The sequence below is a fragment of the Bacillus rossius genome, chromosome 1, assembly GCF_032445375.1.
Source record: "Bacillus rossius redtenbacheri isolate Brsri chromosome 1, Brsri_v3, whole genome shotgun sequence".
In the NCBI taxonomy this organism is placed as follows: Eukaryota; Metazoa; Arthropoda; class Insecta; order Phasmatodea; family Bacillidae; genus Bacillus; species Bacillus rossius.
Genome location: NC_086330.1, coordinates 106,420,103 through 106,444,241, shown reverse-complemented (window position 1 = coordinate 106,444,241; position 24,139 = coordinate 106,420,103). Strand labels below are relative to the sequence as shown.

Genomic DNA, 24,139 nt, shown 5'->3' with positions numbered 1-24,139 from the left:
TTAAATTAATCAGTTATTTTTAATTATTCTCTCCTTAATATTCGGAATCGGATTCATATCTCAAATATTGCCAGGGATTCGAATCGGATTCGAACCGAACTGAAAATCAAGAATTTGTACATCCCTATTAAACTGTTACAGTGAGTTTTTATTTTTATTTTTTCTTGTGGTTTAACAAATATTTCACATTTTACTGCTAATGGGAGAGACACATATTCCCCCTGTTTCATCTCCTTGAATACATCCTTGAATCCTTGAAACATTGCAGTGTCCAGCGGGCACTATAATTCTGTTCTTATACATTCTTGAGCCAAATAAACTTTTATTTTGTTTTTCGTAGCGCCCTGGTTAGACCACAGATTTCTTATTTTCCTGCTTACATTAGCATGTGACTGCATTAATGGTTGTAGGCACGTGATTGCATTAGTAGTTGTAGGGTTAAGAGTCAAACTGGTGTTATATTCTATGTGTGTGCATGTGCATGGATGTGACAAGACAATTTTGAATTTTTTTTTCTACTTTTTGAAATTGAATACACTGTTATGAGTATTCTGAAATCACTTAGCCTTGAAAGCAGTGTATTTTCACTTGACCTGTGTTATGTGTTTTTTTAGTGTTCAAAGGAGATTGTAGAAACATTTTTAAGAAATCATTTTTAGTTTTAAATCCTTTTAAGAAGTTTCCATAACTTTACATTGAAACTCTTTACCAAGTACTTCACTCAAAATAATTATTTACTTTTAAGGATATATTTTCAGATTCCAAAAATATGCTCTACATTAATTTGGTAACAGTTCAATATGAAGTGCTTTCATCAATAAGTTCCAAAACTTTGGATTTTGTTTTTCAGTTACATTGTAATGTGATTTCACTATATATTGTTTTATGTTGTCTAAAGAATATTGATTTTACAATATTTTATGAACGTCTTTTTTTATTTTGTGCCATTAAAGTTTGCAAGAATTATTTGTGAAAGCTTTAAATTCATTCAAACTATAATTTGGACAATTGTTCAATTTACAGTTGCTGCAACTGGGCATCAAGAAAGAATTAATCTTTGTGAGTGCTGCAAATGCTGCTGTCTACAGATTTTCAGCATGGGATTTTTATAGGTTAGTTTATTATGTACAGTTGATGAAAAATAATTTCTTAACTTTACTATTATTTTTTATTATATTCTATACTTAAAATTACTGTTAGTATTGTAGATGACAAAAATTATCTGAATATGTACTTCAGAAAACTAGTGAATTGGATTTTTTTTATTTGCTTGGTATTATTTTAAAACCAAAATTATGTACAGTTTTGATATATTTTTTTGGTAGAATTTGTTTTTCCCCCTGACTAAGTAGATATCCCAGCTAGCATGTTTCCTTCCAAACCATAAGCAGTTTGGAAATTTTTCTTATAAAGTAAAATATTGCACTATTGGGAAGAATTTTCCTTGTATTCTTATCAAAAGCATTACACTATAAAATGTACTTAATCAAATGCATTGACCACAGCATCGATTCAAATCTATGAGCTCTGAGCCATGTGGTTTGAATCCCACTTTAATCTTAGAGGTTCTATTGCCTTAAGCCTCTGTGCATAACTGTATGATGTAAAATCCTAAAAACATCAAGTGCTTTAAACGGCTTATAATATGTTCAAACCTAGTGTATTTATACATTCTGAGTGGTTTGTCACAACTTTGCATACAGAGTCCCTGGTTATGGACCAGACTTTTGTGTGGAACAGTATAAAATTCGTTATTTGAGAAAGTTTAATGACTGGCGCTTGGATAAGATGATATAGGTTTTTGGGGCAGCGAGTGTAAATTTCAGAATGTTTGGATAGTAGTATAAAACTAATATATCTCACAAAATAAAAACTCTGGTTTATAAAAACACAGTAAACATACAAAAAAAATTTCTAATGTAAATTCATGTGTTTGGTACTATGGTGCAAAATGAAGATTTAGCTTAAAGGTTCATGTTTTTATATTGTTTTAAACATTCTAAAGTAGGTATTAAGGGAAGTAATGAAGTGTGTGAGATAAGGGTTTTACTTCATTCTAGAAATCTGGGAGTATTTAAAAAAAATTAACAATTCGTAAATAATTTGATATTTGTGAATAATTTATTACTCCATTCAACATTTAAAATTCAATATGTTGTTAATTATTTGTTACCAATATAAAAACCTAGTAAAACACATAAAAAAAACTGAAAATAAAAAAATGGAACTAAGATGATTTATTGAGAAATTTAGATTTGTTTCTTCCAACAATACACATTTTTTTATATAACAATTAATGTCATTGTGATTTCAAATTATTAATAATATTTTATATTTATTTATATTATCAATTGGATCACAAAACAATTTTCAACCATAAAATTTTACTGGTCTAAGAAAATTAATTGCCAGGCTTTTTAATTTATTTAATTTATGGATCCATATACATTTCTCTCTTTACTGTATTTTGAATCAATTTTTCTTCGACTCGTGTGAAGTGTGGAAACAAAAAGCTTTACTGTATGTTAAAATTATTTTTTTCGAAAAATAATTGATAATCAATTCAAAATTTTATTTGAATTCAAAAAACCTAGTAATCGCAGAAGCCGACTCCAGCAAAGCCGGCCACGGTGACGAGAGGGGGTCGTGTTCCAGCCCGGACGTGTGCCGGAGCAATGTCGCTGGCATCGCAGTGGGTGACGGCGCGCTGCTAATCCTGGACTCTGCGGGGTTCGCCGGCGTGGAGGAGGTCACCCGGGCGTTCCTGTCGAGTCCTGGCGTGGACCCTTCCTTGCTGCCATCGGAGAAGTGGGTGCCCAACCACTACCGGTGGATCGTGTGGAAGCTGGCCGCCACGGACAGGTCGTTTCCGACCCTCTTCGCCTCCAGGTGTGACGCAATTGCTACCATAGGGTGTTCACAATCTGGAAATGCAGGGAAAGCCAGGAATTAATTTTTCTGGAAATCTTGGAAAAGTCATGGAAGTTTCTCAGTGGTGGTAATTTGAGTGGAAAATTTCATGCTCCAGACTGCATTCGCCCAGACTGAAAACATTTTTGTTTTCTGATGGTGTACATAGTTGTACATAGTGACAAACACTACAAAATGGTGTGTGCAAGGTTCTGTTTAAAGTAGACCAGCTATAGATCTATTATTTAAAATAATTTTGCCAAGGATCTTTTTCATTTTGGTCATGGAAAGTCAGGGTAAAGTCAGGGAGACTTATCACATATTTGTGTGGACATCCGATACCTGTTCCGTTCATTTATTTATTTATTTTTAAATACATATTATTCTCTGTTGTATATATACTTTATTTTATGACTGAAATTTTTTTATATTTGAATCATCATACAAAACTTAAAGTGTTCGTTGAGTTGTTGAGCAGCAGTGGATCATTTACTTTGGAATTTCTGTTGACAAAATCTTAAACTTTTACATATAAGTAAAGTGTTGGATTCTCATGGCTTTTATTGATTGGTCTTTGATAGCAAAGCATATCTTTATGGTTACAGTTTTTATAGTTATGATGCCTTATTTTCAGTTACTGTGAGTTTTAACATCATGGGAATATCTACTTCAGGTACTCCACTCATGTTTTGCAGGTGCTTGACACCTAACAACGTAATGCTGCAACTGAAATACCGATATGACAGAGAAATTGACCACAGCGAAAGGCCAGCGCTGTCGCGAATTCTTCAGCGGGACGATGCAGCTGGCAAAAGATTGGTACTGTGCGTTGCGAACATTTCAAAAGTGAGTACATTATTTATAGTGACTGAATAGTTTTATGTTCATCATGTGGTCAGTCTAGTACAGTGTTGGCAAGTACATAATTTGGTATTTAAATTGATTAAATTTGCTTAGTTATTAATAAATTAATACACTGAAGAAATTTAAATGTTAGGGCTTATTGATTATGAGAGCAGTAAAAAAAAATATAAAATATAAATGTTGTATTATTCATTAAAATACACTAGAACCCGTTCCACAGATTGCATTCGTAAAATCGCTGCCTTCGTAAAAACAGGGGTTGCCCATTTTGACCCCCCGCCCCCTTAACTCTAGAAAAATAGTGTTAAATATATCAAGTATTATTCGTATGTATTTTGTCATAATAAATAAAATAACATTAAATATAATACTATTAATACAACTTAAAAAAAAAAAAAACAACAGTGTTGGCCACAGCGTGTGATCATGGAATATACGCTGCCCCTCTTCGTCCCAGTCCGCCGCGCAGACAGGCAACCGTCCGTGAGTCCGCCATTTCCTGCACTGCGCTGCGGCCGGTCTCAGATGCTTGAACTTGTCATGCTACCGTCTCTCCCATAGCAAACATTAAAAAAAAATCTACTGTATGTTACAGCATATCATGCTGTGGAATCATGATTGCCTTTCATACTCACTGTTATTCCTACGATCACATGAACAGTGACTTCTTCCAGTTGTGAATATCATGTGGAATTTTGATACTAATAACTGCTCGTAATGTTTATAAGCCTACACTAGATATTTATCACGTAAAATTAACAAGTGAACCGCGTATTTGGCCATCTTTCCTTGCTTCTTTTGACACCATTGACACGTTTCTCCTCCCTACTTTTAATATTCCACCCAAAGACATGCCTGTCTATAATCTTTACGGAAGTGATAGAGGAATGGCGAAAAGAGCAACAGATACTAGTTAGTCAAGACTTGCCCGGCATCTGGTTGATAAGCTGTAAGAATTTTCGGCCTTGCATCCTTCCTCTATCAGCTTTATAAGTTTATCTTTAACAGCTCTTCACTATTAATGTTTACGAACACAGTTTGATTACCAGGATCGATGGGAACAAGTACGTAGTGAAAAGTACATTTGTATTTAAGATAAACACTCCGCTGTAATGACAAACACATTCATCAAAACATACTGTACATTTTAGTTTAAAATGTTACCAAACTAATTATTGTGTAATCACATACCCTCTTTTATTGCATAATTGTCGCACGCGCATACAAAGTTGGAAATACAAAGTTGTCTGATGTGTAAATTTTCTTTTAAAGACGTTTTTAAACGTTATAACTAGGGATGGGGCGAATCCTGATTTCCTCGAATCCGAATCCTAACTCAAATCCTAGACTGGATTTGCCGAATCTCGAACCCAAACCCGAATCTTTTAACAGATTATATCCACATATATAATGTAAGTGAGATGTATTCTGCTTGCACTAAAAGTCCCTTGACTTTATTACATGTAGTTTGGTACATTTCTGTTATAAGTGTATATAAAGACAAAAAAATTTTCTTGAGAAATTTCAGTTTTAGTACAGATTAGAGGTTAGGATTTTTTCTATAAATAACTAGAGGTCTGCAAACCTAAGAATTTTACTTCGAGCCGAGCTCGAGCTTTTGTGGTACAGTTACACTTTTGGGAAATTATTTTTATCTTAAACTTAGTATAATGTTTGAATAAAGTATTAAAATGAAGTGGGCTATTAATTTTGGGTAACTATTTACAGTGTGTTTACATTTTGCACTGCTAGAAAAAAAATAACATTTCTTTCCATTGAATCTTACCTGTTTCCATTGGTTCATTAGTAACTGATATCATCCAACTAACATAACCAAGTATATGTTTGTGTAAATGTAACATATATTTGGAAAAATTTCATCCTTGTCAATTTTTCTGGAGTCCTTACTGAGCTTCAACAAACTTAGGCAACTTAGCACCAAAAATCATGTTGTTTGAAAAGTACATTCACATTGTTTCAACATTTCCACTTTTCCTCACAATAATTCTGAGAGAGATTGTCACAGAGTATTAAATTCTGTTCTTTAATCTATCATGCAGAACAATAATTCGTTCTGCACGTTCAGGAGTTAAATTAGCTCTACGATTGGAGATGAGATAGTGTTTCCAGCAGAAGAGAAGCATCTCTCGCTGGCAACCTGTGTGGCTGGAATGCTTTAGTAAAATTGCTTAACCTCAAAATTAGTGTCATAAATATCTGTAACTGGTCATTAAAGTTTAATCAATTGAAAGTAATAAAAATAAAAGCATTTTACTTAATTCAATTTACACTTGCAAAAAAAACACACACACAATAAACCTACATGGAAATTAGTCTTTTTCAATATCCTGAAGTCTGAAATATGTTTACTCATGTCATCAAATGTAGAGCTGTAGGTACTGAAAAAGCCTATTTTGCCAATATTTAGTTAAATCAGCATTTCTGCCGACTTCCGATACAGTACGCTTGTTAATTTTCGGCCAATATTACTGAAAAACGAAAGAGACTGCCATAACCTAAAAATCCACTAGTACCATTTTCACTTTTCGTAGTAGTACTGCTTTCTTTCAGATAGCATTATTTCTTAGCAACATGTGCCAACCGTACATATCAAAGTTTAACATCCTTTTTTTTTTCAACAATGTTCTTTAATTTAATATGTCATAAATAAATAATACATTACTATCACGGTAAATATACATCTCGGTTGTTACGGTAACTATAGTGCAAACATGGTAGCTATCATGCTTCTGTAGTAATTGTGGTATTCTACAAAGAATCTTGTTCTTTTTATGGTAATTATCTTAAAATAACTATTGGATTTGTACTGTAGTTATGGTACATCATCCATATTTCTTCGTATGTTGTTCATTTGTTTTTTCTTCATATTTACGTGCACCGTGCACCATTATTTGAGACAGGAAGTTTCAGAAAAAATTTTAACGGACTTTATATCACACATTTAACGGCGTAAATGATGAGACCTCGGGCAATTTAAACGCTTTATACGGAAAAACCTACCATGCGGGACCTCGTAAGCGAAATTTACTGTATTATTTTTTCCGTAAATAGTAAAAAACCGAATCCTTTGACGAATCCTATATCAGACCCGCCGAACCTTCGAATCCCTAGGATTCGGCGGATATTAGAGGTGGGTCGAAAAGTATCATCCTGATACTTTGTCACTGATACGCACCTGTATCAGGAACGGCAAACGAGTACACTTGAAAAGTATCAGAGATTTTAGTATCAGTTCAGAATTCACCTGGAACAACACCACGGCCAATGAGCGCAGTACCCGATCACAGATGACGGTCACTTGGGCGGAGCTTGTGAAAGGGGAGGGAGCAGGAACGACGAATAAGGGATAAAGAAGGGAATGTAGGGAGGAAGCGCAGGGGAAGGCGTTGAAGCCTTGAAGGAGAGGCGCAAAGCGATATTGTTACAAGCAGGGCTGCCACTCATGGGTTTTTTCCACCCAGATCTGGGTTTTTCCAATGGTGTTTGGGTTTCTGGGTTTTTAAATAATGAATTCCAACAATTCTAGGTTTTTTATAATTTTAATTATTTTTATACCTAAAACAATAATAAAGGTAGTAGCTACTGTATCTGTTGCAATATCTGTTTGATAAATGCAAACAAGTCTATGTGTTTCACACACAAAAATACATATAAACACAAAACTAGTTTTCAAGAAGCTAAGTCGAATATTAAATTAGACACATTCTTCAAAGAGGCTTGCAGAACACAAAACCAATGCAACAATTAACCTTCAAACCAATCTTGTAGAATCAGACTCTGAATAAAGACTAACGTACATGATGCAGTTTTATAAAAACACTTACCGGTTTAAAGAATGCAGTGATGGTGTTTCTTTTGTCATGTATATATTTGTAGGTTTTTTTATGATATGTGCTGGTCCAAGAATTACTTATACAGCCATTTTGCTGCAGTGTAATTTTCTTGTATTGGTTGTATTTAACCGTTTTCAGTCTTGTAAGGTAATTAATTGTTTTATATTAAAACCAGTTACGTTTATATTTTTGAATTAGTACGCAAACATTTTCAACGATAGCATTTTAGACGCATCTGGGTTTTTTACCCATGTGTCTGGGTTTTTTTGTAGGTTATCTAGGTTTTTCATGAATATCAGAGTGGCAGCCCTGGTTACAAGTTGTTTTGTTTATTGTCCTACTTCAAAGTACGCTCAGTGACCAGTGCGTGCACCGTCTCGTTCAATAATAAAACTAATTAAATTTTAATATTAAAAAGTACATTAATACAAGATATAATATTTATATTTGTGCACCTAACAGCTATGAAAATGCAAATAAATTCTCAGTTGACACTAATAACAGATGTAATCAACATATGGACTTTCTTTTTTCGAAAACAATTAGTAACTAGTGTTTTTATACATTAAAAATTCACGATTTTATCAAAAATAAAAAATAAAAAAACAGATAGGTACATTAGTGAGCATACTATATCAATTTTTACGTTTCAAATGTTTCTTCAGATTAGTCAATGATTTATAACTCAGTTTTTGTTTACACAAATTACAATTAGCAAACTCATTATTTTCCGTGAAAAAATTCCACACAAATGAAGTCTTTTTCGTGCACTTATCCATTCCTTATTTCACTATAAAGATACTAACTACAAAGCATGACAGCCCGCAACATGGTGATACACGGCCAGGACGAACTGCAGTGAATGTTGAACTAATTGATACTGGTTGTATCAGGCGGGCATGAGAGTATCAGAGGTAGAGAATTACCAGGCGTGATAAATAATGTATCAGATTCTCCTTCCGGTCGCACGGTCTGCGTACGCGGAGCTTTGTTGCCTCCTGGGACCGTCTGATACAGAAGTATCAGAGACTTGTAACATGGTACAATGCTGTATCAGTATCAGGTTGGAACAGATACCGAAAATTGCTGTTACAACCCACCTCTAGCGGATAGTGGATTCGGTCGCCCCATCCCTAGTTATAACCTTTATCTAATCATCTGCATCGCTGCGGTGTACCGTGTACCGCTTATAAAAATGCAGCCAGCGCTAGTTGGCATCATTCATGTTTGATTATGTTGCTTCCCGTATAGAGTGCGCACACGTAATCGAATATTGATATCTCGCCGATTGCATGCAACGCGCGTTAGCTGTTGAGTTTCGAGTTAACTACATCGGATGGCCCACACTCTTTTGTGGTAAGTGTGTACTAGGACGATAGTTACGCGTTAGTTCACGTCACATTCAAGTGGCTCGTATTCGGGTCACATATTTTGTTTTTCTATTTCAAGTTGAAGAAAGGTTTTTGTTACATGACTTATTAATTTAAATTGTTTGGCGTGTTCTTTTATACTTCACTTTTTAAATAAACGTACTTTTCATGAATGGGTTTTGTTTTTTATGAATAACTTTACCTAAGAATTTTTTTTTTCTCGCATAAACATTGCATCCCTATTTTTCAAACTTGATTTGAGTATAAAATGTGCAACGCATATGCGATAAAACACAGTACGCTAAACCTAAATAAACAATTTCAAGTAACACATTGTGGTCAGTAATTTATCAGGATGCTGTGCAGTGTCGGCAACCAGTTTCTCACTGAGCCCTCGGGAACAGAACTTTCGCAGTGGATTTTATGTGTATTGATGTTATGGCGACTCTTAAATCTATCCAGCCATCCTTTGGAAGCCTTGAAGTTTAAGCCCATTCTCAAGGCAAAAAAGTCGGCCTTCTGTAAAATCATAGGCCCACTAACTGGTACACCTGTACTCTGTGCTGGGTGAACCAATTGAATACTGCATTTTCCAAATCAGAAAAATTTGAACATTTAAGGCTTTTCGCCTTTATATTACGACCCTCCACCTGCACAGCATTGATGATTGAATCCTTACTGCTCCTGATCGTAGAGTGTTGAGGCCGAGATCTTATGACGTCTCGCTATTTCCGCTTTTGGCACCTTCTTCAACTTCCTTAATTATTTAAAATTTCTGTTGAATTGTGATAGTTTTCCTTCTTTTTCACTCATTTCCAAAAATTAAATGTCCAAACTCATAATCAAAAAATGTAAACCAGTTGTTAACAACTTACGGAGTAATCGGTACCAAATATAATCCAAACTCAAAATCCAATAATAACAGCCAAAATCAAATGTCAAACTAATGCTATCGTAAAATATATCTGAACTCACAAGCACCAAACAAAGACTAAGTGACACTTTTCAGGGTAAAATAAAGGGTTATGGGATTGGGGTGTGACATGTTTCATAGCTATACGTTGCACACAATTGCAATTGCTACTATGCGTCATGCTCCGGAAATGTTGGACGGAGGGAAAGGTATAGTTCATGAATAAATAATATTTTTACAGCCCTGCTAAATTTTTCCATTCAAGAAATTTTGAAGTTTCAGTGTTTTCCTTAATCAAATTGTATCATAATAACTTATACAGTATTTATTAACTGAAAATGGCTGTTGCTTGGACCTTAAAAATATTTATTTTACCTGGCTTTTGTCACTCGCAGTGTGGGAGTGATAAAGGAGGGGAGGAGAATGTTGACAGTTTAAATGCAGAAAGTTGCATGAGGGGGGGAATGTTGAAATGTTAACCGGGGAGAGAAGGGACACAGGATGGTTTGTGTATCTGGGAGGGATGAGCCTTGCAGAATGTACAACAGGGGAGGGACAGGTAAGCCATATGACGTCATGCCGCTACCGTCAGCATAGCCGGATGAGTTACGTGTGCACCACTTACGTCGCAGAAGCTACCACTGCCACATTTTTAAACAGAATATTCTATATTTTTTTTTGCTCTTATTGGAACATTAGTAAGAGTATTAAAAGTCCACACAAACTATATGCTGTGTGTTAAAAATAACATATTTTTATAAGCTTTCATTGTGATTTTTTACAGTATTTTTATCTGATTATTTATATTTTGATGCCAAAATTTCAAATTTTTTGGTGTTTCCTGAAAATGTATTCGTTAAATCAATGCTTTGTAAAATCCAGAGTTTATAAAATCGGGGTTCTAGTGTTTTTAATTTTGAAACCAAATTTAATAACCTGTTACAGGAATGAACAGTAATAAATACTATTGCCTAATAAATTTCATCTTATCTCTTTTTGTGCATTTTTTGGTTTATGTGAGTTTCAGGATTATGCCATTATTTTAACATTGTAATAAGAGCACATGATCAGTCCAAACTGTAATTTAGTATGTGCCTCAATAAGCACAGTAAAAAACATCACTGGTGTTTGTTTGATTGTTGATTGACATCATCGTCTTACAAACTTGGTCTTCCCCTCCAAATATTTGCTTTCTCCTTTTTAACCTTTTCCTTCTTCACTTACCAGTGGCATATGTAATGAGTTCTCATTCATAACGCATGGTTATAGTTATGGTGTAAAATATTACATTGCTAGATTTTTGATAGATTTTCAAGAAGTTTATTGTTTTGTATTGGAAAATGAACAATAAAATTAATGATTTTATCCCTACCTAACCCACAACACCAAAAAGTTTTAAATAAAGACAATTATTATTTTAAGAGAAATCTTTATACTCACTTAAAAATTTTAAATTACATTGTTCTCACCTTCTGGAGCTAGGTTTCCCAAGTTTTGTGCTGTGGCATAATAGTGTGTTGTGCAGCCTGTGTAGGTGTGCTGTAAGATTTTTGGGTAAATAAATTCATATATAGTATTTACCCACACATGGGTCACAGATTTTATGCAGATTTTTCGTTTAATAAAATTTACTGCGACCCATATGCTAAAATGTCCATTTTGGGTAAAAAAAATTAACATTCCACTGTTGTGGTTGCCTATATGCTTCAATAACTAGCCTGTGGTGGATTTTAATAAATATATCACGAGTAAGTATAAATTGTTTAATTAAAATATCTCAGCATTGAGTATAAAGCATTATGAACGACGTTAAGCTACGTCTGCCGCCTGTCAGCCGGCTACCCTGGCGAACACCGGTAAGTCATGTGGCTGTCTGCCGTCAGGCTATGGCGCTCGGCAAGAGGGAGAATCTAATAAACCAGCCGAGATAGAGAGAGAGAAAGAGGGGAAGGGAGTGCATGCATGTGTGTTTGAGTGCGTGTGGCCATGCAGCAATGTTTATGGTTCTCCCTCCCTCTCTCATCATTGTGAACTACAATTATCATGTCTATCTCGACAGGTTTTTGTGACATAACTGTGTCCAAAAATTGTTTTTGCTTGAGATTTTATACGCTTTCTACTGCAACATTTCATTTAGGACAAAACTGCTCTAAAGGGTATGTTTGTTTTTATTGACGAAACTGAAAAAAAAAATTGACAAGGAAATAGCCTGTTTTATTTTCTCTTTTGGGGAAGATGAGAAGGGATACATGGGTATTAAAAATAGCATTCTTTTCCTTTGAATATTTTGTTAGATAGTGCTAGGAGGAGGGGGGAGGAAGGGCCATAAAGAATGAAGAGGGGAAAGACTAAGGACATCAGTGCAGTTTCTTATGCGGCAATAAGCTGAGACACAGACTATAAAGACTTCACTTGTATTCTATATGGCACGATTCTGATTCGAGGGCAACCCTTACAGTAAAAATGTTAGATATTTTTTCCCAAAATTAGTGTGTGACCCATACAAAGGGGTGACACTTCTGTGAGTAAATATAGTATATTACACATAAAAACTAAATAAAGTGTATCATATAAATTTTTATCATAACCACTATGGCTGTTCAGATGACTGATGTGATAAAATATTTACATAAAAAATTTAATAGTTATTTTTAATAATATTTCTTTTTTTGGACAGGCTTTTAATCTTTTTCCATGTACCTAGATTATGGGCTAGTGATTTAAAAAAATTTAATACAAAATAAGTAAAAAATCGATTGAGTGTAGGATATGCTTGTTAATGGGAGATTAAAAAATTAGTATTTAATAAGCATGCAGATTTGCATGAAACTAATCTGCATACTTATAATTTAAACCACAACAGTAATATCATCAATAACTACCAACTACAACCACATAAATTAAAATCACCTTATAAGTCTCAAATTTGAATTTGGTTATCTCTATCTGTAATGCCCAGCAACTCCAGTGCTCATAACACCATAGCAATAAAATTTATGACAGAGAAAACAGGAGCTTGTAATGGGGCATTTCCCCGTAACGGCCCTTAATGCACAAGTGACTGCCGGCTGACCACAGTTTAGTGAATTTTAGCGTTGCACACGTGAGGAGGAGGGCCATCGACATGCAAAGGGAGGCGAGCAGACCCTGGGCTTATAAAGTTGGTGGAAACTGAGATTTTCGAAGAAGAAGGGAAAACATTCTAGAACGAATTAACCACCCCAGACGGAGAGGTATAAATAGGGATGCGGCCACCAGAGACGACACAGTCTTCAGAGAAGTGTACAAAAGTTACCACGAGACAGTCTTCAGAGCACAGTACAACAGTTACCATGAGAGAAACAGTACAGTACAGCAGACAGCACGAGAGAGACAACACAGTACAGAGTCTAAATAGTCTTACTCACGATGTTGTTTAATGTCGCCAAATATTCACGCTGAGACCATGCAACTGATTTAGATTCAACAAGAGAAGGCAAAGAGTAGCTGAGCGAGTGAGCTTAGCTTGTTGCATCGAAGGAATCTATGTTTGAAGCCACAACCTTGTTGGTTACGAACTGAAGGCAACAAATACGGCACTGGCTGAGGGAGTGGGTTGCAGTCCCAATTAAAGAAGATCATGAGTGCAGTGTACTGCAAGTCGTGCTCTCAGTCATGTGGCTACCAAGTACAAGACTTGCCAAGCGAGGATAAGTAGGACCCCAACTCGATGTGGTTGTCTCCACTTACCAGCTCATCGAGTAAGTGCAGAAAATATTCGCAGCCTGCAACTGTTGGTCACTGGTGTGACCACTGACTCAACCAGGTACCCTGCGGAGGTGTCCAGGGGCATTCAATCTCCACGCGAACTCGTGGGGCAAGTTCTACCCGCTGGAGAGGGCCTGGAACTACGACTCATTGCACCAACTGCGGGGATCCAGAAGGTGGGAGCATGCCACCGAACCACTCACTACCCGCGAGTCAACCAGATGTCCAAGACACAAGTCCTGGAGGACCTGGCCGAAGGAGGATTGAAGTGGAGGAGCCGATAGCAGAGGAGTCGTTGCAGGGCCCCGAGTGCAGGCGAATTGGGTAGAGGGACCCCAACACACCTGATGTGTGGTGGACAGCCAGGGAAGACGATGACCAACGTTTTGGAGAAGACAATTAGAAACTTTCTTCACTAGCCACAGCCTTTGGTGGTGAGTAAATGGGTATTCAAGCTTTTCAAGGACTGGCCTAGGAGTCAACAAGTACACTCTTTAAGGAGAGGGTATAAAGTGTATTTTAATTGCAAGTTTAATTTGAAGATATATCTTTAATTATTATTTGTAAATTAGCTATATAGCTCATGTAAACAGGAAGTTAATGTTTACTGTTAGTTCAATAATAAATTCAGTAAATTTGTTTTGATGGGCTCTTAAAGATAATTGCTATGCCAACCAGTAATTCAAGTGACATTTGAATGTTGTTCAAAGAGAGTTGTGTAATGTCTAATTTTTAAAGGCACATAGTTTATTTTGTTCACAGAGGGAAGGACAATGGTAATGATTCACCCTTCAGAGGAAAATAATTTATTGCAACCTTGTAATGTTTTTTTTATGATAATAATAGTAGAAAACAAAGGTTGTTTTGTTGCTTGTTCTGTTCTCCTGCGTCCATTAAGATTTTTTGTCGAACCACAATAAGCTCATATACTTCACATCCCAAGTTAATGTACGTCTTCCTTTGTGACCTTGCAGGTGGAGGGAAACTCAAAGAGAGATACCGGTCCATATGAACTGGAGCTCACAGATGGCTGGTACAGCGTAATGGCTAGTGTGGATCATGAAATGTGCCGCCTCATTGAAGCCAAGGTTGTCAGTGTTGGAACAAAACTGATTACGTACGGAGCGGAGCTCCTCAACTGCGACCAAGGCTGTCTTCCACTCGAGGTATTTGTCTCTGAAATGCACAGATTTATATTAAAAAATTCATTGGATAGTCAAATGAGCTTTAAAATAAATTTTTATTGTTCATGATCTCAATTCAGCAATACCTTTGTTTTTTATTATTTTATGAAAGTAACATTATTGAATTGGCTTTAAAATTTGGAATGTTTATTTGAACTTAATCTGGAAATACATTAATATAGGTTATGTTAGAATCTTACAATATAATTAATTTTCTTTTGACACCTTTTTAATCAAATGTTTAGGACTTTCGGTCTTGGGAATTTTTTTTATCAACTGACTATGTTGTTGCTGGTGAACACTAAACAACATAACTAAAGATACATGAGCCTTTGCAGTTGTTTTGTGCATGATGTGGGACAAAATATGATTTTAGCTTGTAACAAATATTTCATTTATATTTCAAAAATTTGAAAGGAATACAGCGAGTGAATTCTTGAATTCCACATAACCTAAAACTGTGTTTTGGGAGTGATGCTAGTTGAGAAATACTAGACATTATTTTGATCATCAGAGTTTTAAATGTGAAACATCATAGAAGGATACTGGGCCTTGTTAGGTTTCAAGCAGGCTTTCTAGAAGTGTTGTCTTCATTTTGAACAAACTGCATGTATATGTATAGCAGTTGCAGTCCATACAGGTTTAACTGGATCGTTTTTAAGCTACTATTTTCTGATAGAAACATATTCATATGTCTTAAATGTAACAATTTCTCCAAGCTCGATGCGTGCCTAAGCGGCCCTAGGCTCAAAACATTGATATTTACTATTTAGGTGTGTCAGTAAGATATTGAAAGTAGATCATAAATGGGATAATTTCCTGTTAATCGTGAATTTTTTGAATATCAAGCAACAGCTTGCAGCACAGTGTACATATTACATTTATGGGTCGACAGGGCACTTTGTGATCTCAGAATTCTTGGACTGTTGTAATTACCTGTTGTGCCAGTTATGGTAGTTACAGGCTGAAGCCTGTTCATGAATGTCGAACTGTAACTACAGATATAAAAGCCTGGGAAGATAAACTTATAACCGTGTCATTTCATGCCTTCCCCGACAGCCACAATGAAGCGAAGCAGAAAGAACCTATTGACAAACTCCATTTGCACCCTCTCCTTCATCCTGCATCTCTTATCTGTCAGGCCTGTGCAGAGGTCCAGGAAGTCTCGGACTAAGGTGGCATAAGTGATGCAGTTTATAGGTAGAGCCAAGATTTTATGGTGTTATAAAATGCAAATTCCGTTACTAAAAAAATTTGTTTCGTCATTTTCATTAAAGATTAAACATATGTAATAAAGTATATATCAAGCACCATAAAGTTGATCAACTTCTAAAAATTTGTGGTAAGATGCTTAAAATGTGTAGGCCTACATAAGCAATATTACATATGAGTAACTTAAACAAAAAACTACAGGCAAAAAATTATAAATTCTTTTTGTAATGTTTCTTAGTTCACGATAAAGTTAAAATTATTTTCCAAATTAAATTTTACTTTTATGTTACAGGCTTATTATTTCAATACTATTAATATGATTTTAAATAATGCAAATGTTTCTCTGTAAGACTTTAGCCATGTCTGTAGGTATCAATGAATCAATGCTTTAAATGAACTTTATTAAAAAAAAAAACAATATTTAGGAACTAAATAAATTTTTAATTAGTATTTAATATATATTTCAGGTTTTTAATAATACCTTAAACTAAAGATTAATAAGGTAATTGAGGTCAATTTCGCCGCGTTTTGTGTTTTGTAGTTTTGTGTAAGGCAGTGTATTTAATTCCAGTGTATTGATTTCAGTTTCACTGTTATTTTGGTTTTATTGTTATTCACTGTGCAATCTTGCCTCTGTTTTTAGGCAAAGCGTGTAGTTTTTCAACTAAGTGGAGGTTAGTGATATTAGCAATATAAAAGACGGTACTTAACAGCTGTCTAAAGTGGCATAAGTGACACATTTAAGAGGCAGGGCCTGTAGTTTTTCAACTAAGCTGTTTCCAGTGGCAAGATACAAGTTTGTGATTATATTGCGACACCCACTTTTAGATTCCAGAGTTTTAGTAAAAATAATAGCATTGTATTCAGGTAAATATGGTATCTTATTGGTAGGTTGATGTATTTTTCACAAAATTATTTTTATCCAGACCAGTTTGTAGCATTGTCTGTGTTTCGTGGTTGGCTGGGTTTATTGCAGGCGCATGTCTTCTGTCATCGCACCAATCACAGCCATCCAGTGCGGAAGCAAGTGCATTCTGAGTGGTTCGGTCAAATAGGCCATTGGCTTCTCTCGCAGACAGCTTCCCATTATAAGGGAACAATCACTAGCACAGTCATACCTAATTGCATTCTAATGAGAAATCTTGTTTTTTTCTTGGAAAAAAAACCCATGGTGGGAGAAGCTGAGCCTTAGTCTGGGCTCCCAAAGAAGAGTGTGTGCTGCCACAGGCAGGAGGCGAGGTGCGGCTGAAGCTGCACACCAACTCAACTCGCAGGGCGCGCTGGCACACCAAGCTGGGCTACCACAGCTGTCCCGGCCCCTTGCCGGTGTCCCTGTCCTCGGTGCTGCCGCAGGGGGGCCTGGTCAGCTGCGTCACTGTGGTCGTGGCCCGTGTCTACCCGCCCGTCTACGTGCAGAGGGTGACCGACGGCAAGTCCGGTAAGTGTCCAGGATGGGGCCTTGTCTCAGGATTGGGATGAGAGAAGTGCTGGCTGCTTGTATATACTTAGTTGCGATATATGTATCATTCTTTGAAAATATCAAACATTTACGGCTTTATATTGCTAATATCACTAACATTGGTAATACCGTGTTTTCTCGTATAATCGTCGCACATTTTATTCTAAAATCAAGTTTGAAAAGTAGGGGTGCGACAATTATACGGCGGAAAAAATTTTTTGTTAGGTAAAGTTATTCATAATAACAAAACCAGTTCATGGAAAGTACGTTTATTTAAAAAAAAGTGGAGTATACAAGAGCACGCCAAACAATCTATATTAATAATTCCTTAAACAAAAACCTTTCTTCAACTTTAAATAGAAAAACCAAAACTCTAACGTGAACGCAAGCCACTTGAATCTGACGTGAACTAACTTGTCGTAGTACACACTTGCCACGAAAGAATGCGGGCTATCAAATGTAGTTAACTCGTCACCTGACAGAGAGCGCGTGTTGCATCCAATCGGCGAGATATCGATATTTGACTATGTGCGCGCGCTCTATACGGGAAGCAACATAACCAAACATGAATGATGCACTGGCTACATTTTTATAAGCGGTACGCCGCGGTAATGCAGACAATCAGATAAAGGAAATACCGTTTAAAAAGTCTTTAAAAGAAAATTTACACGTCAAACAACTTTGTATTTTTCCGTTAATTTATTAAGTGGTAATGACCGAATAAATATTAGATTTCTACTTTAAAATACATTGTTTTATACGGAAAAGATACCTACACAAAGCGCTCGGCATCTACTAGCGGGACCAAAAACATCATGCGACATTTACACGAGAAGTTTTTTATTCCAATTTTGACAGCCTAAAATATGGTTGCGACAATTATGCGATAAAACACGATAATAAAATGAAACCACAAATATTGACACAGCAAAAAATTATATTGCCAATATTGACTTCACTACTACCAACAATCCTAAACTTACACAGATGTTGAAAATACTTACATACATGTATATTCCTTGATAATAAACTGCGTATATTCATATCACAAACAATGCATGCATTGATATTGCAATTATTACAAATATGTGATGTATTTTGAAGATCGCTCTATGTTTTTTTTCCTTACCACTTTCCTCCGATTTTTGAAAAATATTATATTGTATGATTACCTACATACCTACATGTAGCACAGTCCTACTTGTTACGTGTTGACAATGCAGCTTATAATAGTTGTCAATAAATAATGCCCTCCTGCTGTAGTTGTTCGAAATGAGCGCACGGAGGAGCGAGCGGCGGTGCAGTTTGAGAAGAGCCGGCAGGAGACGGTGGAGCGTGTGCTGAGCCAGGTGCAGGCCCAGCTGAGGCAGGAGTCGGAGGGCAAGAGCGAGCCGAGGCCCCGGGCCAGCAAGCTGACGTCTCAGATGACCGGGGAGGATCTCTGCCGACTGCTGGAGCATGCCCCCGATCCAGCGTCGCTGCAGGCGAGTGCCTTCAACCAGTGGCGGGTACAGGGATACAGGAATTTTTTTGGGTGTGTGGGGAATTTAAAGAAATGGAAAATAATTTTTATATGTCTGTTCAAAAAATTTACCTACGTCATCAAAAAGGAGTCTGGACTGTTACATTATTATCATAATGCTCACCGTGTATTACTGCCTTTATTGGTTGGTGATTCCAGATGTAACAGCTCACCTTGCATCACCCAAAATAACATATCAGTTTCACTGAAATCTCACCAAATGTTTCACAATTCGGGGTGGAGGGGGAGGGTTGTATCTCCCCTTCTTCAATGTGTCTGCCATTGCTAACTGATAACCTCTGAATTTACTAGATTATTTTTTTTCTTCATTTCTATCCTGTTACCATCCCCAAGATAGTGTACTTTTAACATGTAATTATATAAATAAAATTACAATATGTATTATTGATTCTGAAAACTTAGTTTGTAATACAAACATTTAAAGGTTTGAACATTTCAACACCAGAATTAATATTTTTCTTTTATTGTATATTATTTTATTTTTGAAACTTGAAACGTATATTTGGATTCTAGGGGTATATCTGAGATACTCTTTGGAATTTGAATTTGAGATTTGGATTCGAGAAAACTGGATTTGACCCATCACTAATTTGTTTAGAGCCCATTTCAGCTAAAGAAAAAAATTTGCAATGCATATGTTCAGAATATAAGCATTTCAATAATTGTGAATAGCAGAAACATGCAGCAGTGTGATTGATTGCTGTTCTACATTGTTCTCTCTGAGCAAGAGCCTTCTTGCAATCTGTAACCCCTAGTTACAAAAACGTTGGACTTTCTAAAAATTTTGTAAATGCTAAATATTTTATAAACCAACAGATTTATTTTATTTCATTATTGGTCATGTTTTGTAAAGTAATTAGTTTTTCTGGGCAGCATTATTATGTTGGTATGGTTGATAGACTTTGCCCTGAAGTTGGCAGAACTTTCTTCTAGATCAGTAAAGAATTTTCTTGTAATTTTTTTTAATGATTTAACACATTTAATATGTATTTTAGTGTTGATTGTACGTATTTTAAAGTCGGTTTTATTTATATTTATTTATGTATGATGTCAGAAGCTTATTGTAACTTTATATTTACGTGGGGGCGTGTGGAAGTGCAGAACTACTTTCTTGCACGCAGTCTAGAACGCTTATCATTTTTGGCGGAGTGTATATGGATGAGTCGTTTGCCAGCCACGGCACGATGTGCTGCGTTCTCTGCGGACATGCTACGGTTGTAATAGTTTGTAGACTGTGTTTCACAAGTTACTTAAACGGAAGGCATGGAACGTGTGTATTAGGTGGGCCATGATTTGGTGTGTCAAATTTACATATGCTGGGAGATAGAATGTGCAAGCCGCCTTGTATGAAAGGAGTATGAGCGTCAGTGTCACTTCCGCATCGAGCAATGCAGAGCATGCTAATCAAGTGGCGTGCCCTTTGTAGGTATCTTTCAGACAGACAACTAAAAAGTAAGTCTCGTCGGCTCATGTCCCGTTAGGCACCTGCCAGAAGTTTTTTTTAGCATTTCTGTGAAAAATTATAGTGTTTAAATACGGTAATCAGCTGTTCCGCTTCGAATAAATATGTATGTGTTTGAGGGACGGTGCCTATAACGTGAAAATCTTACGCATCTTGTATTCACATTGTAAATGATTTTAGTTTCGTTTTACAATGCCTTGAACATTTTGAACTTTTGTCATTTCCTTGCTGTGTTAACATTTCAACTTAAGTGCTGCGCTCACACAGATTACGAACATTTTGAGTTTGTAATTAAAATACATAACCTGGTTTAATACTCTTAATTCAATATTTTAATAGCTATTCAATATGTTGGTATGTTACATCAACATAAAGGTATTTTATGCATCCCCTTATTATATTTGTGTCTGTCTGTCTGTCTGTCTGTCTGTCTGTCTGTCTGTCTGTCTGTCTGTCTGTCTGTCTGTCTGTCTCTCTCTCTCTCTCTCTCTCTCTCTCTCTATCTATATACAGACCTGCCAACTCTCACGATTTTGGAGTGAGGCTCACGATTTTAAGGTCCATCTCACGCCCTCACGCCAAAATAGTGTTTCCTCACGATTTTTTGGGGCCCCAAGATTTTGTTTGTAAAAGTTACAATACAAGTTTTACGAAAGCTTACAGTAACGAGTTGCCATCAATACTCGAGTCACGTAAGGAAGCAATTTTGGGTTTTTTAGTATGTGCCGTGCTGATTTTTCTATCTCGCATAGTGGAAGAGGAGACATTGTGAAACATGTTTCTACAAAAAAACACAACTAACACGTGAAGTGTATTGCTTCCAATAAAAAAAAATTTTTTGCTGTGAACAGTGATAATGTTACACAAGCAGAATGTTATTTTACATCTTTTTTAGTTGCGGCCCTGCATGATCACTACACGACAGCGCTAAATTATGTACAACTAAATTAAATCTGCAACCTATAATTTGTTGAAATAAATTTTGAAGCAGAGATCATGTAACATATGTACAGGTATGTCACTTAAATTTAAAGATTCTCATTTGTTGTTTTTTATGTCTAACCTGTATTTATGGGCCTGAAAATTTTTATCGAGGACCTCATGATTTTTTAAATTTGAAAGTTGGCAGGTCTGTATATATATATATATATATAAAATTTTGATTATTGAAAAATGATAATATTTTATTTTATCATTACTATATGTAAGCGTAGAAACTTAATGGTACAAAAACTAGAGGTTTATAAACTTTCCTCCGACATAGTGGTATTTTTTGTATGCGTCAAGTAATGTGTATTTCATTACATTTTTACTTCTAAATTTGTAGTTAGCATTTTTGAGATTTTACTTTGGTGCCAAAAATGCTGCTCCTTTAATTTTATAAACTCTGCTCGCTATTCTGAGAATATTTGTCTGTACCCTGTTCTGAGGAGAAACACGTCAAGCAAATGCAGACTTGCCCACTTTTGAAACCCTCAATTAGTAAAATACATAAAAAATAATATAACACGCGTAAACTGCTCGCGGCAATTGAAAAATTAATAAACTTTGATGATACCACATTTTTTCTAGTAATCGAAATTATGTAATGGTTTTAACATACATTAACATTGCAGACCAACAATCATGCTCATTATTTACCATTATGGAAACATTTTTGCTTAGTATCACATAAAAGAAATAACTTCGTTCCTTGTGGTACCCTACAATTCAACTGAGTATACCTTTGTTAGAATATACACTGATATCAGTTAACTTCCATGCTCCATATACACAAAGGATTTGATTAGAACTACTTGCCAGAAAAATATTAACTTTTTAAAATACAGTAAACAAAATTCCTAATTTGCAATGAATTAAATATAGTATATAACAGATATGTATAAATACACTCACCAATTGAGTCGGGAATGTTTTCTTCAAATATGACTGAGTAAGTATAAGTAAGCACAAATAAACAAAAGTAATAAAAAACACACAAAAATGGAAAAAAAACTATAAGTCTGCACACACACACAATTGCCTAGATTATTCTTTTTTTAAAGACGCTGCAGTTGCTTTTTTGGCCTTTCTTAAGAATTCTTCAGAAAACTGCTGTTCATAACAGACTCCTGTTTGGCTGCACTTAATGACAAGCATGCTTTCCAAGGACTGGACTGAAAGCTGTGACCTGAATTTTGTCTTATTTTTTGTCACAAGACTAAACACGCGCTCACACTCCGCATTGCTGTGCGGGATAGTCAGTATTGAAAGCATTATTTTAGCTACTCTGTCAAACTTTGGGAGTGTATCCAAGCCCACAATACCAGCTATTGTGGCCCATTTCACATCAACACGCTCATCTGTACTCACAAGAGAAGAGATGTCTTCTAGCTGGAGAGCAGTAAACTGTTTATGCAGCTCATCCATTGCAGCGTCAACCGTCTCATTTCCTTTCACTGGCAATATAAAAGGAAACATATCTATGAAATACCTAACATTAGCAAAGGCAGCATTTTCAATATCATCAATATTTGCAATTTCTGCTTTTTCAACAACTTCATTCTTCAACGGAAATTTATGATGGATGTAATCACAGGCAGTTGTGAAATACTTCCTTACTGCAGTGTAAAATTCAAGCTTCTCAGTATCAGCCAGTGAGTCAACAATTCTGGAAGTAGAGCAACCAATAACTAACTCTGAATCTTGTCTCTGATTTTCAAGTTGATGATACCCAACTTCAAGTAGTTGCTTATTCTTGATTGCCACCGGTTTTACAAATTTTGAATACAGTTCCTGCAACAGGCCGCAAAGCAACTTTCTCAAAATATGTATTTGTGGTGATGCTGACTGCAACAATACATTAACTTTGTCGAAAGTAGGTGTAACATTAACTAAAAACAAACAGAATGCTTTATTTGATGGTGTAGACAAAAACATGAACAATTTTTCCTCGCGTGAAAGAGTGCTGCATTTGTTTTTTAATGTTGATTTTGCTGATGAAACACTATTATTGAAGTTAGTACACTTTTTTTGTACAGTCCCATCCAGTTTCTGCTTCTTTGCAGCAGCTTGTAAGCTACCAAAGCTTGCTTGCTTCACTTCACGTTTTTTTAAAAACAGTTGAGTACCTGATACAGATTTTCCACTCTCAGATGAATCACTAGAAGTTGCACACTTAGATTTCACTGGAACAATTTGTGTCGATATAGAAGTACCCTTTCCTGAATCACAACTTGGAATTTTGTAAGTCATCAGTGATGACTGCTGTTTCTGGACAGATACTTCATCATTAAAAAAACTCAACAGTGGCTCCCATTGCTCAAGTAAGCGAACTAAGCTTTTGCCAAGTGACAACCATCTTGTACATATGTGTTTCAATATCTTTCTTGCTTCTTTGCCGTGCAATACTTGGAACTTCTGCAATTTTTCTTTTCTTTTCACACTTTTTTCCAGAAAATAATAGATATCAACCAGAACATCTTCAATTTGACACGGGAGAGTAGCTGCTGCTTTCTCTGCGGCGAGATTGATAAGGTGGCATGGACAACCTACAACAACAAGTTCTGCCAGACACTCTTTTAAAACTGCTGCAACACCGTTTTTGTGTCCCAACATTGCAGGGGCATTATCAGCAGAAAA

At 35.8% G+C, this 24,139-nt stretch overlaps 1 protein-coding gene and 1 long non-coding RNA gene across 2 annotated transcripts in view; one reads left to right on the top strand and one right to left on the bottom strand.

Moving 5' to 3' along the window:
* Window positions 1-24,139, top strand: part of LOC134541540 (uncharacterized) — a 120,155-nt gene that overhangs the window by 31,461 nt on the left and 64,555 nt on the right. Inside the window, exons 7-12 of the mRNA XM_063385058.1 lie at window positions 1,024-1,112; window positions 2,656-2,889; window positions 3,606-3,756; window positions 14,633-14,824; window positions 17,282-17,492; window positions 18,777-18,997. Coding sequence (XP_063241128.1) covers window positions 1,024-1,112; window positions 2,656-2,889; window positions 3,606-3,756; window positions 14,633-14,824; window positions 17,282-17,492; window positions 18,777-18,997 — 1,098 coding nt within the window. The remainder of the gene's footprint in view (window positions 1-1,023; window positions 1,113-2,655; window positions 2,890-3,605; window positions 3,757-14,632; window positions 14,825-17,281; window positions 17,493-18,776; window positions 18,998-24,139) is intronic.
* Window positions 2,396-7,104, bottom strand: LOC134541551 (uncharacterized). Its single transcript, XR_010076656.1, has 2 exons — window positions 7,040-7,104; window positions 2,396-2,924 (listed from the first exon to the last, which is right to left on the bottom strand). It is a non-coding gene; the product is annotated as an uncharacterized LOC134541551 (long non-coding RNA).